This window comes from Vitis vinifera, chromosome 7 (assembly GCF_030704535.1).
Source record: "Vitis vinifera cultivar Pinot Noir 40024 chromosome 7, ASM3070453v1".
NCBI classification, from domain to species: Eukaryota; Viridiplantae; Streptophyta; class Magnoliopsida; order Vitales; family Vitaceae; genus Vitis; species Vitis vinifera.
The window spans coordinates 28,842,193-28,859,121 of record NC_081811.1 but is presented as its reverse complement, the minus strand read 5'-3'; the positions used below and the strand labels follow the sequence as shown (position 1 = coordinate 28,859,121).

The following is a 16,929-nucleotide window of genomic DNA, read 5'->3' as shown; positions in this document are numbered from 1 at the left end:
TAGATTTAAAAATGAAATAAATAAATAAATCTATTTTTAAAAATAATTTTTAATATTCTCTGTTTGAAAATTATATTTTTACAAAAAATGGGGATAATTATAACATTTTTTAAAAAAAAAATAGTCTTAAAAAAAATTTTCTCAAGAAAAACTAAGAATCTCTTTACTAATTTTCTATAGTCTACTTGTTAATTGTTTTTAAAAATAAATTTCTATTCTTTAGGAAGATAATTATAAAAGAATGATTAAAAATAAACACTACACCTAAAAGTTATTTTAAAAAATAATAAATGAGTTAAAAACATCTCAAGTTTCAAAACCGTCATTTATTTTACAAAACATTAAAAAATAGTTTTTAAAAACAATTTTTCAAAAATTATTATAAAAAAGGATTATATCCAAATATTTTTTAAAAAAAAAATTGTATTTAATTTTCAAATAGGGATTATATATACAATAAAAAATTGAACTCGATCTCGTCCCTAATCAAAGAATGATATGTACATGGTGGCATCATAAACAACCATATTCATAAGTTTTTAATCAATATTCTTCTAATTAATAACCCTAAAATAATTTCAAAGTGTTAAAAAGTTAAAAGTGTTTTCTAAAATCATTAACAAACATACTCAAAATAAGTTTGGTAAAAAATCAATCATCTTAAGAATATTTTTAATTTCCTTTATCAAGAGTCAAGAGTCATGCATCAATCGGAAATAACTCATTTATAAAACTTACTTTCGATACTCCTCATCTCTCCTACATAACGATTATAGACCAGAAATCGACCAAAAAAAAAGGAAAAAAAACCACTGAATTGGAAAGAATTGAGAATCATACGACAGTTGATCTTCCACTATCACCCAAAACATCAACCTCTAGATTTGAAATCACACCATAAATTCACGAGAAAATTATGTGAACGAATTCATTTCCATGCAAACCTGACATTAATATGGACATGATAGAACAATAGACAGCTCTCCTTTTAGCTTCTCTCATTTGAGAGAAACTTCATTAAAATAGTTTGCAATTAACGGTGGCTAAAACAAGGCCGTTTCAAACTTGTACTGAGGAAGTTCTGTTTGGCTTGTAGCTAGATGTGGAGCTGCCCTGGACCTAACTCTTATCATTAACATTCTCAGCCAGGGTTTTAGGGGTTTAACAAACTGGGTCAAACCCCACATTTTGGTTATAATTAATCAACAGAAGACTGAAATCTGATCGAACGACAGACATTGACAGCGTGGTCCATCTCACATATAATATGCCCCCAGATTTGATCAAGACCTCTATGCAGACGTCTTCACCTAGGATTTTTCAGCTTCCAACTGGGTCAAACATTAGAATGATCCTAAACCTTGGTGGGAAACTGCTGACTCTCCGAAGATTTGGCATCTAAGCATTTCAGCTTCAAAAAGACTGTATAAACTTTGGAATATATGCAGATGTTTCTCTCTTTTTTTCTTAATCTAATACCACAAAGGCCTTGGTATACGATGCAGTAGGGCTTGTGCTGGTCCAAATCAGCACAAAATAGAAGAGATTGTTTGGCTTGTCATCATCCGTTCACAACCGACACTGTGTGGGGTCCGTACATGCAGCCCCATTTGTGACAAAATTCTCAAATTTGCCAAAAACATGAGTAAGAAGGGAAAGAATAATCAATAAATAAATAAAAGAACCTCTCTCTCTCTCTCCCAAAAGATCACAGCAGCTCTTTGCCGCCTCACTTTTAATTGGTATTTAATCAAAATCACTAAATAATTAGATAAACAAAATCCTAATTTCATCATCAACCCACCGCCACATGCAATGTGCTGCTGTAATCAGAGAATATCAGATTAAACCAAAGGAAAAAGTCACCATTCTTTTTCCCTGAAAATTAAAGAAAATTTTATTATTCAGATCATCGTCTCTTTACAAAACTTACTGGATCGGTCTCGCGAAAACTACCAAGGGCTTTCTTCAACACCTCACCTTCTTCACATTCACTGGCTCGGTGGTCATATATATATGAACCAGAGAGCGATACCTCCGCTTCCTCGGCCGCAACTGCTTTTCCTCTTCTTCTTCTTCTTCTCTTCCAAAAATCTCCTCAATCTTAGCAGAAGTAATCTCGCTTTGGTTTTGCTCCAACTCTTCCTCTTCTCCATCTGGGTTTCCCTTGTTCTTGCTCTTGCAGTCGTTGTCTTCTTCGTCTCCGCTCAGTTGCATCAGCTGCTGAGCCGCTGCCATTTCTGGGTCCGTAAAACCCTTCTGGGTTTCGCTTCTCTGTGAAGAAAAACATGATGATGATAAAGACGATGGTTCCGCCATTGATACACAGAAGAAATCGGGGGAGATTTGATTCTAAAATATCTCCTATGGCGGTTTTTGCTTTATGGGTTTGGCGTAGAGCGCGTTTCGAGGGTACGTGTTGCGGGAGATTTTGAGAGAAACCGCAGCGTTGGTGCAATGAAAATGTCAGGAAGATGAGTCCGGCTTAAGGCATATATAGACACCACTTTCTCATTGATCCAGTACCGCCTCGCCTATTTTAATATATAGTCTAAGGCATAAGGCGTCCTCCTCCGTCCAATCCTCACGCCATTGACTCTGTTGACTTCTCGTCCTCAAATCCAACGCGTAGTATTCTTTGTTCCTTTGTACTTGGCGGTTTGTACATTTCCTCTATTTGGGTCCCACTATTTCCCTAGTTGAATCTCATCCGTTGGCCGAGAATAAAGTCAAATAAAATTGGATTTTGACCAAGTTTATGAAGATCTTTGAAACCTTTGACAATCTATCCCCTTCCCAACAAGTAATTCCCTGCTTTGGGTGTGATGTGATCTCACATCCCTCTTTTCCTAAGAAAACCAAAATCAATACCTTGGGGGGTAAGTTAAAAAAAAAGTATATTATATTGATGGTTTCTTTAATTATTTTATGTATTTATTATTATTATTATTATGATGTTAATTTTGTGAAGGAGTCTCTGTGTTTTATAATCTTCCAAATTAATTATATTTTTGTTTTATAATATAAAAAAATTAAATCACACTAAGAAACATGCTCTAAATTCTATAATCATTGATTGGTATAATTAATTGAGAGCATTCCATTTGATTTTTATTAATGGTAGGAATCAAAATATTAAAATCCATATCCATAACATTAATAAAATGATGTCTTCGTTTTTATTTCTTTAACGGGCCCTATCTTAGTCATCCCTTGCATGGACTTTGTAGAATTAATAGTAGATGGAACACTCTATACTACATGGACTAATAAACTTTTTGATATGTATTTAAGTATATATTGAAATTTAAACGGTAAAAAGTATTATTTATTAATCAAGTCAAAATGCAAAAAAAAATAAAAAAAAATGACACTAAAATATTTAAAAATTTTAAATCAAAATATGCATTAAGAAAACTACATTTAAGATACAAAGTAATGAAAATCGAGTACAAAAGTAACAAGAATCTGTTTACTATGATATCATCGGATTATGTGTAATCTCAATCTTATACCGACACATGAAGATATACCATAGAATTACAAATTAGAGGAAAAGGTATCAAAGAATTACAAAAAGGGTGAGATATTAAATAGAGAAACAAACATACAAATTACGGAGAGTTGGCTTGAATTTATGTTGCCCCGTCAAACCAAATTTTGATACTGTATTAAGCTAACATTTTTTTAATAACTTAAAATAACATTTTCCCAATAACTTAATTTTGCAAGGTTTTGATTCACTATGTCATGTTTCTTATTCATCAACTATTTTTAACATTTGTTTTCTATTATTTAAAATGGGAAATAATTTTTTTAACATAAAAACATAGTTGATCAAATTTAAACTAAAAATTAATATTTTTTAATATTTTGTAGTAAAAACAAGCAAAATTTTTAGAGTAAATTTAAATTATTTTTGGGTCTTTCTTTTTTTATAGGATATACTAAAAAATAATTTAAAAAATTAAAGAATAAGCCAAAAATATTGTACTAAGCATCAGTGCATGATTCATTTATGGAGAATAGATTCAACAAATTGCTTTTTAAAATAGAATTCTCAAATAAAATTTTATTTGTGATAATAATATAGAATTGGTTCTTAAAAACTGTTCTAAAAACTAATTTATGATAAAATTAGATTTTTGGTCATATTTTTTAGAAACAATTACAAATTACAAACATACATAAAATAAAAAATTATGTTTAAAATATTATAAATGTGAACTGTACTTCAATTGACAGCTTCTCTACTCAAATGCAAATATAAATTATAATTTAAACCCTTCTATAATAATTTTAAAATTTATATATTAACATATTAGAAATAAAATATATTCCAAAAAAGTATCGAAATACTCTTTAAAGTATGGGAATGTCAAAAACTTACATCTTTGAATTGACATCACCACTTACCAGTACCCTTCCAAGCATTTAGCCAAAGTACTTTTTGACTAGTCAACATATGTGGAATCATTCTTCCCTTTCCTTCTCCAAGACCCATTAGAAAGGGTCTGAAACTTGACTAAAATGGTCAACTAGTCAAGCAAACAAAAAATTTGGCTGTATTTGGAAATCGACTCACGATTTCCCCACTCTGTTTCGATTGAAAGAATGACTTGGTTGTTACACTCCACGGTATTTGGTCATTGTTTTCACATCTTATGAAAGGTGTTTTATAACTTTTATAAGTACCCATCGTAGGGACCACCCCTAAGTGTACACGTGGCAAACCACCCCGGCCTCACAAGGCACTTCTCCGATGGACACGTGGCACGTCCTACCCTCTATTCGGACGTTCAATCCGGACGCGGTAATTGTCGTCCTAAATAGGACCCCTTGACCATATTTCACGGACTATCATTACTCATCTCGTCAAAAGCACATTCGATAGGACATCTCCAAGTCTTTTCATAAGACCTATTACGCCCTACCCTGCGACGTCTGTAAAGTGAAAGGACAACTGAGATGACAAGTCATCCTACCAACAATCCTTATCAGCCACCTGCAGAATAATGATTGTTCTGCCACCCTCTAAGCAACCATCATGACTGCGAAAGTCAAAGAGTCTCCCCATCTTCAGATATTATAAAAGGCTCCGATGACTCAGTAAAAAAGGTAAGCATTCATTAAAAAAAGTCTCATAAGACCAATATGTTTGATCGCCAATCTGACAAAAGCTTCAGAGGATGTGTCCAGATGGAAGGAAGCATCGTTCTCAGTTGAGAGGGTGAAAACATCAGGGAGCTACAATGCCTCTAGGTTTTCCCCGCATCAATACCCAACAAAGAATGATTTTGAGGTACATATTATAAGTGATTTGTGTATTGGATACATTTCAAAAAGTGTTTTTAGTATTTGTAATAAGTAAAATTTTTTATTTTTTAAATATTAAAAAATTAAAAGTTAAAAATACGTTTTTAAAGTCATTATCAAATGTATTTTAAGAGTCTATAATTTAAAAAAAAATAAGTATTTAGTAAAATTTAAAAAATACTTTTAAAATTTTTAAAAATACTTTTAAAAATCTAAAAAATCATTTATAATGTTGGAAAATTATTTATAGTATTTTTAAAAAAACATTTTGAAAGGTGATTCTCCTATAAATACTTCTAAAGAAAATACTTTCACTAAAAATATTTCAAATAAAAATATTTTCAAACACACTCTAAACATTTCATAAAATTTTAAAAAGTAATTTTAAATATTTCACAAATCATTTCCAGTGATTTTTTTTATTAATTACTAATAGTTCGTTTGGTGATGATTATAGGAAACACTTTTAATATTTTTAATACTTAAAATTTTTTATCATTCAAGTGTTTGAAATATTAGAAATGCTTTTTAAAATCACTCCCAAACACATTCTAAACAAATGATTATTTAAAATTTTTTTTTCTATATAAACAAAAATATTATTAAAACACTATTTTAAATGTGTTAAGCATTTAGAATATATTTGATAATGATTTTAGGAAGTATTTCTAATATTTTTTATATTTGAAAGATAAAAAAATGTAAGTGTTAAAAAGAGTAGAAATTTTTTCTAAAATTACAATCAAATGCACTCTTAAAATGTGTTTAGTAGTGATTTTAGAAAATGTTTCTAATATTTTTAATATTTAAAATTTTGTATCTTTCAAGTATTATAAATTATAAAAACATTTCCTAAAATTATTGTCAAACACACTTTTAGTGATTCTCCTTAAAAACGTTTCTAACAAATTGATTAAAACACAATAAATTAAAGTGTTTGAATAGAAATCACTCATAAATGTATTAAATTAACTAATATTCTTATTGCGAGTGATTCAACTAGAGTTGGAACTATTTCATAAAACTTGAAAATGTTTTCTTACAAAATTTAAGAGTTTGATATTTTGAAAATCTAGAAAATTGCATCAAATGATTTATGGACAACTCGTCGGTAAATGATTTTTCAAAAATCACTTTTTTTTTTTTTTTTTTTGCTTTTTACATATAACATATTAATAAATTTTTATTTATGAAATGACCTCCAACACAAACCCATAATAATTTAAAGTCATTTATACTTGAGTGAAGTTTGGTAAAATTTAGTGTTTAATGTTGGATTACTTAAGAAGATTAGTTAAATTAATATTTACATTATCAGGTTAAAACTTATTACTTAAGTTTTATTTGTAGTATTAGGATGGCTTGTCAAACCAATTCAAGATTTTTTTTTAAATGATTAAATTGATTTATTTACCATTTTTAATAATAAACAATGAGGTCATAAAAGAAAAATAAGGATAATTAAGACAAATGACATTTGAGATTTGAAAAAATTATTGATTTAATTCCGCCCTCAAAAACTCATTTTTAAAACTATTTCAAAAATATTACCAAACATTCCCTTAGTTTTTTTTTTTTTTTTTCTTACAAAATTATTGGAGCCCGTCATCTATTATTTTTAGTACTCCTCTTATCATCAAATATTGTCTTTCATTTGGTTGCATGTCCATTGCCGACTGGGCCCATACGGAAAGGCCAGGTCCATTCTAACTCTGGGGAATGGGTCCATGACTAGGCTATCACCGCTAAAGGCCAAAAGGGTCAGTTCACCACTGTATAAACTCCAGAGATGGGGTTAGGATTTTAACAAAACCTCCGAATTCGGAAGCAGTGGCAGCTGCCTCTCCATTTTCACCTCCAATTCTCAGGTTTGTCTCTGATCCCACATTCTGTTTTGTCTCCCTCTAGCACTCTGTGTGGTTGCCTAGAAAACTAATAGCATAAATTTCATCTTCAAATCTTATCATTGTTGAAGCCTCGCGTCACCGGGGTCACTGCAATTACCAGATGGACGTGCCTTTGATAGTATTTAACACGGAAACTAACATACAATTATCCAGATCATTATGATTCAAACTCGTCTCTGATAATAAAATAATAATAAAAACTTTAATTAATAAATAAATCACATACCGTTTGAAGAAGACGCAGCCATGAGAGATTTCCCTTCAACTTATAGATCTTAAATCCTTGATTCTTCTTCTCCTTATCAAACCTTAATACACAGAGTTATTTTCTGTAATTGATGGAAAAAGCACACACGAAGGGGTTTCTGTATATGTCTTTTATTGATAGGAGGAGAGGGCCAAGAATACACGTTCAAAACCGTTCTGAACGTGTCACTCAAAATAACTGTTAATTATCTCAAATAATAATATTAAAATAATTGTAATTTACCCAGTCCATCAATTGGTAAATATCTATAACAGTTTAAAATAGTGGATATTAATTTAATTGGCTAAATAATAGGTTAGTGGGTCACCCACTTAATTTAATGTGGAAATAACATTCTCCCACTTGGCCCACTAAACCGATTATGAAAACTATAATATATTTAGTTTATATATAAAATATATACTGGAAAATAAATTTGACACGTGATCACGATTTCAATAAACTTAGCCAATACATCCAAAATCATTTGCCATAATACTGAATCAATTTAGATCATAAATGCGAGTCATGGCGGTCACATGACCATAATGTCATGTTTCCTTCCATGCACCACACATCAATAACCCTTACTAACCCAGTCCTTAATGCCAAATAGCCCCTGTAATTTGTCTTGTCAGGACAATTCTTGTTTATCAAACAATAAAATGTGCACCCATAATTGAAAACAAGAATAAACAGAAACAATTTTAATGCGCAAATTGTCAATTACATAACCACCATTCATCATCATACACATTATGGATTACTCAAAAGACCCATCCTCATAACATGTTCCAAATATGCCTTTGGAGGTAATCCTTTAGTTAATGGATCAGCAACCATAAGTGTGGTCCTAATATTTTCAATTGACACTTGTTGTTTCTGGACTCTTTCTTTAACAACTAAATACTTTAAATCCATGTGTTTTGATCCACTAGAAAATTTGCCATTCTTAGAGAAGAAAACAGCTGCGGTGTTATCACAATATATTCTCAAAGGTTTAGCAATAGAGTCGACAACACCAAGCCCTGAGATAAAATTCCGCAACCATAAAGCATGACTTGAAGCTTCAAAACAAGCAACAAACTCGGCCTCCATCGTGGATGAAGCAGTAATTGATTGTTTTTCACTCTTCCACGAGATTGCCCCATTTGCTAGCATAAAGACAAACCCTGAAGTTGACTTTAAGCTATCGAGACAGCCACCATAATCAGAATCCGAGTAACCGACAACCTCTAATTGTTCTGATCTTTTATATGTGAGCATATAATCCTTTGTCCCTTGTAAGTACCTCATCACCTTCTTTGCAGCTTTCCAGTGTTCGAATCCTGGATCACTTTGGTATCTTCCTAACATGCCTACAGCAAAGCTGATATCCGGTCTTGTACATGTTTGAGCGTACATCAAACTCCCCACAGCTGATGCATAAGGAATTTTCTTCATTTGCTCTCTTTCAATGTTATTCCTTGGGCACTGCATTTTACTTAATTTGTCACCTTTCAATATAGGTGCAATACCCGATGAACATGACTGCATATTAAATCTCTCTAAAACCCGATCAATATATCCTTTCTGAGATAAACCTAGCACTCCTCGAGATCGATCCCTAAAGATCTCAATGCCAATAACATAGTTTGCCTCACCCATATCAACCATATGAAAGTTTTTAGAGAGATATTCCTTGGTTTCACGTAATAAACCAAGATCACTGCTGGCAAGCAAAATATCATCCACATACAGTATCAGAAATATAAACTTGCTCCCACTAACTTTCAGATATATACACTGATCAACAATGTTCTCTTTAAATCCGAAAGATGTAATGGTATTATTGAACTTAATATACCATTGTCTGGAAGCTTGTTTAAGACCGTAAATGGATTTCTTTAATTTGCAAACTAGGTGTTCATTTCCTTTCTTTGCGAACCCTTCAGGTTGTTCCATATAGATATCTTCATCCAAATTCCCATTTAAGAATGCAGTTTTCACATCCATTTGATGTAACTCTAAATCAAAATGAGCTACAAGTGCCATAATGATTCTAAGCGAATCTTTCTTGGAAACTGGAGAGAAGGTATCTTTGTAATCGATACCTTCCTTTTGAGTGAAACCTTTGGCCACAAGTCTGGCCTTAAATCGTTCGATATTGCCTTTAGCGTCGCGCTTTGTCTTAAAGACCCATTTACAGCCGACGGGTTTACAATTATTAGGCAATTCGATGAGATCCCAAACACCATTATGGGCCATAGATTTCAACTCTTCATTCATAGCTTCCATCCATTTACTAGAATCATCACTTTCCATGGCTTGTGAAAACGAAACCGGATCCTTCCTTATCCCAATATCATAATCAGATTCCTGTAAATACACCACATAATCATCTGTAATGGCAGGTCTCCTTTCTCTTTGAGATCTCCTCAAAGGTGCCGGTTGTGGTGGCTCTACAACATTTTCAATGGCAATATTTTCTAGTGGTAATGAACCATCTCTATTATTTTGCTCATTATCCTCAACTTGTTGAACAGGTTGAGGAACAATAATTTCTTGAGGTAAAAAAGGCGGTGGGATATCCACTCTTATCTCCTCAATATCTACCTTTCTTGGTTCATTACTCCCACTGATTTCGCCATTCTCTAAGAATCTGGCATTACCGGTTTCAACTATTCTCACACTATGGTTAGGACAATAAAATCTGTACCCTTTCGATTTATCCGGATAACCAATGAAATATCCAGATACCGTTCTTGAATCAAGCTTTTTCTCATGTGGGTTATAGATTCTTGCCTCCGCTGGACAACCCCATATATGTATATGTCTCAAGCTAGGTTTCCTACCAGTCCATAACTCGAAAGGAGTTTTTGGAACTGCCTTACTAGGAACTCTGTTCAAGATATACATTGCGGTTTTTAAGGCTTCACCCCACAATGAAATAGGTACAGAAGAGTAACTCATCATACTCCTAACCATTTCCATTAATGTGCGATTACGCCTTTCAGCAACACCATTCTGCTGTGGCGTACCAGGCATTGTGTACTGAGCACGAATGCCATGCTTTTCAAGGAATTTGGCAAAAGGACCAGGATTTTGTCCTGATTCATCATATCTGCCATAATATTCACCGCCTCGATCTGATCTCACAATTTTAATCTTTTTATCTAATTGTCTCTCGACCTCTGTTATGAACATCTCAAAGATGTCAATGGCCTGAGACTTTTCATGCATTAGATAAACATAACCATAACGAGATAGATCATCTATAAAGGTGATAAAATATTTCTCTCCTGTGAAACATGGAACAGAGAGTGGTCCACAAATATCTATATGAATTATCTCAAGGAGCTCATTACTTCTTGTGGCACCTTTCTTTGTATGTTTAGTTTGCTTTCCCTTTATGCAATCCACGCATACATGAAAATCAGTGAAGTCAAGATTTTGTAAAATTCCTTCCTTCACTAATCTTTCAATTCTTTCCCTAGAGATGTGCCCTAGTCTTCTGTGCCACAAGATTGAAGAATTTTCATTAATTAAGCCACGTTTTGAACCAACATTTGAATGCAGGGTTATCAAAGCTTGTGCAAATTCATGATTCAAGGAAATTTTATATAAACCATCACATAAAATACCAGAACCAACTGTAACAGAATTCAACATCAAACTTAATTGTCCAGAACTGAATAAAACAGAATATCCAGTAGCATCTAATTTAGACAAGGAAACTAAATTCCTAGAGATAGAAGGTACATAAAAAGTGTTTAAAAGATCCATCCGATGACCCGTCTCTAATAGTAAGCGATAGGTACCAACAGCTACCACTTCAACCTTGAGACGGTTTCCCATATAGAGGAACTTTTCACTTTCCTTTGGTTTCCTGGTTGTAAGGAATCCCTGCATTAAATTAGTCACATGAGTTGTGGCTCCAGAATCAATCCACCAAGTATTTGAAGGAACTTCAGCAAGATTAGATTCATAACATACAAAAGAAAGATTTATACCTCTCTTTTCGAACCAAGCCTTGCGCTTGATACAGTCCTTCTTCACATGCCCTTTCTTGCCACAAAAGTAGCAACTTACAGTGAATTTTCCATCATGACTCTGGCTACCTTCCCCAGGTCCGCTTTTCTTAGGTGGAAAGTTCTTTCCCTTTTTGAATTTTCCTTTCTTCTTCGTGACTCCATGAGTTACAGCAAAAGCATGATTATGTCCTTCTTGTCTTAATCTCACTTCCTCTTGTATACATTTACTGGTGAGCTCATTCAAGTTCCACTGATCACTGTTAGTATTATAGTGGATTTTGAATGGAGCAAATTGTGATGGAAGTGAGTTAAGGACAAACTGTACCAAGAAGGACTCATCCATACCCATACCTAGTGCCTTAAGCTTTGCAGCCTTTTCAGTCATGTTCAAAATATGTTGCTGAATACCTTTCTGACCATCATATTTCATGGTGGTCAATTCAGCCATCAATGTGCCTGCAAGGGACTTATCAGCGCGTTTGAAGCGCTCCTCAACAGATTTCAGAAATTCCGAGGCAAACTCGGTTTGAGGGAGAGAGGTCTTGATATTATTGGCAATAGTCATTCTCATAAACATCAGACTGAGTCTGTTTGATTTTGACCAGGCTTTTGATTGTTCCACCTGCTCCGGAGTACTATCATCCGTAGCTTCAGGAGGTTTATCAGAAATTAAAGCCAAGTCAAGATCCAATACACCCAGTGAGAATTGAACTCTTTCATACCATTCAGAAAAGTTTGACCCATCAAAAATAGTCATTCCAGATGCAAGAGAGTGTAATGAAGTGGGAACTGTACAAAATAGAACAATGCTCACAATAAGCTTCAAGTATAAAATAAAAAACAATGAACTATTGATATCATTAAAATTCTCCTTTGGGTAAATTTTAACATATCTAGTGTTCACTTGGAGGGAGCTTAAAACACTTTACTATTTTGTGTCATTTATATGTTACCTTTGGGTATCCATTTTACTTTTCTAAGCAACACAAAATAAAACATTAATTAATAATTAGCAGAAATTGACTCTCCTTTGGGTTAGTCTCATTCTCCTAATTATAAAGAAAAATATTAAGAATTTTACAAGTCTCCCTTTATTCTTTCATACAATTCAATAAATACAAGGCTCACTAATTTAGGTTACTTTGGCAACTATCCAAATTAGTTAACCATATATTTATAAATTGTCTTTAGATAAAATATTCACAAGATGAAATTAATTCTTTTATTTGAGTTAAAAAAAACAAGGAAATAGTATCTATAACAGATTCAATAATCAATCATAATATAGTATCTTTAATAATCAACAGATTCATTAATCAATCATAATAAAATTAAAGAAATCTGCATTCATTGATTATACTAAAGCTAATACTTGCATTCCTCATATATAATAATAATAATTAAGATCTTTGAATTAGTGCACATAAAAAAAAAAATATATATATATATATATATATATTCCACTGCAGAGACCTTTTAAAGCCTTTGATTACGTGGTCAAGACCCGGTACTACGGGTATGAGATGTGCCAGAAAATAGTAAGCTCCCTTACGAATATTGAAAGTGTCAGATCTAATCTGCAATCAGCTAGAAAACAGCGCCTATTATGGCGCCTGAGAAACGGAGCCTGTAAGTGGTGCCTGAAGCGCACCTCAAACAGCACTGCAAACGGCAACAGCGCCTGCAAATAGCGCCCTCAATGGCATCGGCAATGGTGCCTGCAACCAGCGCCTTCAATGGCGCCGACAATGGCGCCTTCAATGGCACCGCAATGGTGCCTGCAACCAGCGCCGACAATGGCACCAGAAAACGGCCAGCAATGGCGCCTGAAAGTGGCCAACAATTGCGCCTAAAAAACGACTAGCAATGGCGCCTTCAAATGGTGCCTGAAAATGGCCAGCAAAGGCACCTGAAATGGTGCCTGAAAATGGCCAGCAAAGGCGCCTGAAATGGTGCCTGAAAATGGCCAGCAAAGGCGCCTGAAATGGTGCCTGAAAATGGCCAGCAAAGGCGCCTGAAATGGTGCCGGAAAATGGCCAGCAAAGGCACCTAAAATGGTGCCTGAAAATGGCCAGCAAAGGCACCTAAAAACGGTGCGTGAGAATGGCCAGCAAAGGCACCTAAAATGGTCAACAATGGCTGAAGTCAAACCAGCACCCCTCACCGGCACCAGTCAGCGTTGAAGCAGGTCTTTAATTTTATTATTATTTTATTTTATTTTAGTAATTTAGTGAGACGAATTAATGGAAGATAAATCTCAAAAAATCTAATCTTTTATAAATTGATCTGAATATTTAAATTCAAAACCAAGCTCTGATACCAATTGATAGTATTTAACACGGAAACTAACATACAATTATCCAGATCATTATGATTCAAACTCGTCTCTGATAATAAAATAATAATAAAAACTTTAATTAATAAATAAATCACATACCGTTTGAAGAAGACGCAGCCATGAGAGATTTCCCTTCAACTTATAGATCTTAAATCCTTGATTCTTCTTCTCCTTATCAAACCTTAATACACAGAGTTATTTTCTGTAATTGATGGAAAAAGCACACACGAAGGGGTTTCTGTATATGTCTTTTATTGATAGGAGGAGAGGGCCAAGAATACACGTTCAAAACCGTTCTGAACGTGTCACTCAAAATAACTGTTAATTATCTCAAATAATAATATTAAAATAATTGTAATTTACCCGGTCCATCAATTGGTAAATATCTATAACAGTTTAAAATAGTGGATATTAATTTAATTGGCTAAATAATAGGTTAGTGGGTCACCCACTTAATTTAATGTGGAAATAACAGCCTTTTCAACTGAAGATGATACCCGCTTTAATCAACGTGCAAAAGAAGTCCGAACAAAGGAGTCCGAACACACCATGGTTTTGTTAACCTTTTTTCTGATACTCAATCTCTCCTCTTTATTAAGTAAGAAAGTTTACCTTCTTTCATTGTATGAGGGTCCTCTTTATAGTGTCAGAAGCTATGTCCCTTTTAATTATGGGAAGACTTTTTGGCTTGTTATGATGGCGCTGAGGTGGTGGCAGAGTCATCATTGTCCTGTAAGAGGCTGTCAGAAATCGTGGGAGGGATAACTTGTTGTCATTCCTGTCCTTTCGCTCTGCAGGCGGCGAGGTGTAGGTAGGTTGCCTGAAGTGACTCTGGATGGTCCCGTCGAGAGTGCTTTTGGTAGTGTAGACAAGGATGACCCGCGTTTCACGGCCAAAGCTTTTAGTTGAGTCGCTAGCGCTAGGTTCGGACAAGAGAGGGGGTCGTCCGGATGACGGGTTTGAGAGTGCCATATGCTCCCCTGAGGGAATCCGGACAAAAAGTTGATGTGCCACGTGTCCCATGAAGGAATGCTCTGCAGGGTTGCCATGTGTGCGTTTGGGAGTAGTCCCTATAATCATTTCATCATATTCCCCTTATAATCGAGCCAAATACTCGTGAGTTGTTTCTATTTTCCGGTGGTACCGAACAGTGAATAAATTTAAATCCCCACATTTTCCCATCCTCGTTTTAGAGTAATCGGGGTTAATCTGATTCGACTGTTACTTATCGATAGTTTTATTAACCTTCAGATCTCTAGAGGCAGAGTATATAGTGATTAGTGCGCAACATTTTCATTCATCTATTATTATAGTGAATATACAAATCCTTGTGTTTTGGCTGTGTGCCCATTTGCTTGCCAATTCTGTGATGGTTTTATGGTTAAATTATGTAGCTAAATTGTATATTTTGAACTGGGGAGCATAATTTTCCATTTGGCCATTTCTGGTCAGAAAGTCTTGTTTAAATTGTACTTTTGTTTGTGTATGAAATCGGTTTCATTGGACCTTTTGATATTCAATTTTAATCATGAGTATGCTACTTGTTGCTTGTTGGAATTTTCCCTTATTGTAGTCCTGAGTCCTGACTATATTCTTTATTCAGTTTTCTTCTCCCATTTGAGCTATTTCAATGTTTGGTTGGTTGAGTTTTATTCATTATTATTTGAATCGACTTGTACACCCTGTGAAACCAAAACAACCAAAAGAAAAACATTCAAAAACTCTACTTTTTCTGTTTCCTCCATATTTTGAGCAACCAAACAGAGAGTATATTTGCTTATAATTCTTCTTTTATGGCATTCTAAATCTTGGAGGAATGAATCCATGGGAAGTATGTTCAAGATAGTATGACCTAACAGATTTTCCTCACTCACGCCACCAAGCATGTCTTCACTGAAGGAGATTCTAACCCGGCGCCCGGTGTCAGCGACCATCCGCCTCACAGTTCCGGCCGGCACCACCGGTTGAATCTGATGGCGTTCTGCAAGGACTTCAACGCTCGGATACAAAAGTACAAGCCGGATACGCCCATGGCCGTGACTATCACCGCCTACAAGGATAACACCTTCGATTTTACCGTGAAGTCTCCGTCGGTCACCTGGTACCTCAAGAAGGCCGCCAGAATTGAGTTAGGCAGCGGCCGCCCTGGTCACATCGTCGCCTCCAGCGTGACCTTAAAGCACATCTACGAGATTGCGAAGGTAAAGCAATCCGATCCTTATTGCCAGTACATGTCATTGGAATCCATTTGCAAATCCATTATTGGAACTGCAAATACCATGGGGATTCAGGTCGTCAAGGAATTGGATCGATTTCCAAAATTCTAGGGTTTTATCAGATCCTCCTGTTGTGTTGAAGAGGCAAGAATAATTTTGACATACATTTTTTCTTTATCTTTTAGATTTTTAGACGTTTGCATTATTTGTTGTGTTTTTAATTGGATTGTGCTGAAGAGTTCAATCATGATTTGCACTTGAATTTGATATATATATATTCGTTTGCAAATATTACAAGAAATGGAACATGTTAGAGGAGTACGTAGGTTGTCATATGAAGGTTTGGGAGTCAGGGCCTCTCTTCTTGTTTTGATGTATATGGAGGGATGCAATGGAATTTGAAGAGGAGCAGTGCTTTCACCAGTCTCTAAAACTGGTTGGCATATGAACTTTAAGAGTATCCCATTAGACTTAAATCCATGAACATGGAATTCATGGATTTAAAGCTTGAAACAACTCATGAAGTTTTGGCATTTTATAGCTAAGCATATTTTGAGCTCCAATCTTACTTTCAGCACATGTATGCAATTGTGAAGTTTCTGCAATGCTGTTCTGGTTTTGGCAAAACCCAGAATTCATCACGGAATTATAACCTTGCATGAAACTTAGCATCCTCGCTAGGTATTAATTTGCTTTTTCTCGTGCTTTACTATTTTTCAAGCATTGTTTCAATGTTGTATCAGGACTGAGAAGGATATCACTCCAATGGGTGGGTTTCCTCACTGTGGTGTGGTTAAGGATGATTATGTTTTGATCAAGGGGTGCTGTGTTGGGCCAAAGAAGAGGGTCGTTACCCTTAGACAGTCCCTTCTCAAGCAGACATCCCGTGTGG

General features: G+C 34.5%; 1 protein-coding gene and 1 pseudogene across 1 annotated transcript; one reads left to right on the top strand and one right to left on the bottom strand.

Annotated features, from left to right (window-relative positions):
• Positions 1-1,844: 1,844 nt before the first annotated feature.
• Positions 1,845-2,510, bottom strand: LOC104879929 (uncharacterized). Its single transcript, XM_010654596.3, has one exon. It carries the CDS (start codon positions 2,317-2,319, stop codon positions 1,969-1,971), a length of 351 nt encoding a protein of 116 aa, XP_010652898.1. The 5' UTR covers positions 2,320-2,510; the 3' UTR covers positions 1,845-1,968.
• A 4,570-nt stretch (positions 2,511-7,080) lies between these two features.
• LOC100259379 (large ribosomal subunit protein uL11m-like) lies at positions 7,081-16,310 on the top strand (annotated as a pseudogene).
• The last annotated feature ends 619 nt before the right edge of the window (positions 16,311-16,929 follow it).

Excerpts from the sequence above, each read along its gene's own strand:
- LOC104879929 (XM_010654596.3), bottom strand. The coding sequence starts at position 2,319 with ATGGCGGAACCATCGTCTTTATCATCATCATGTTTTTCTTCACAGAGA.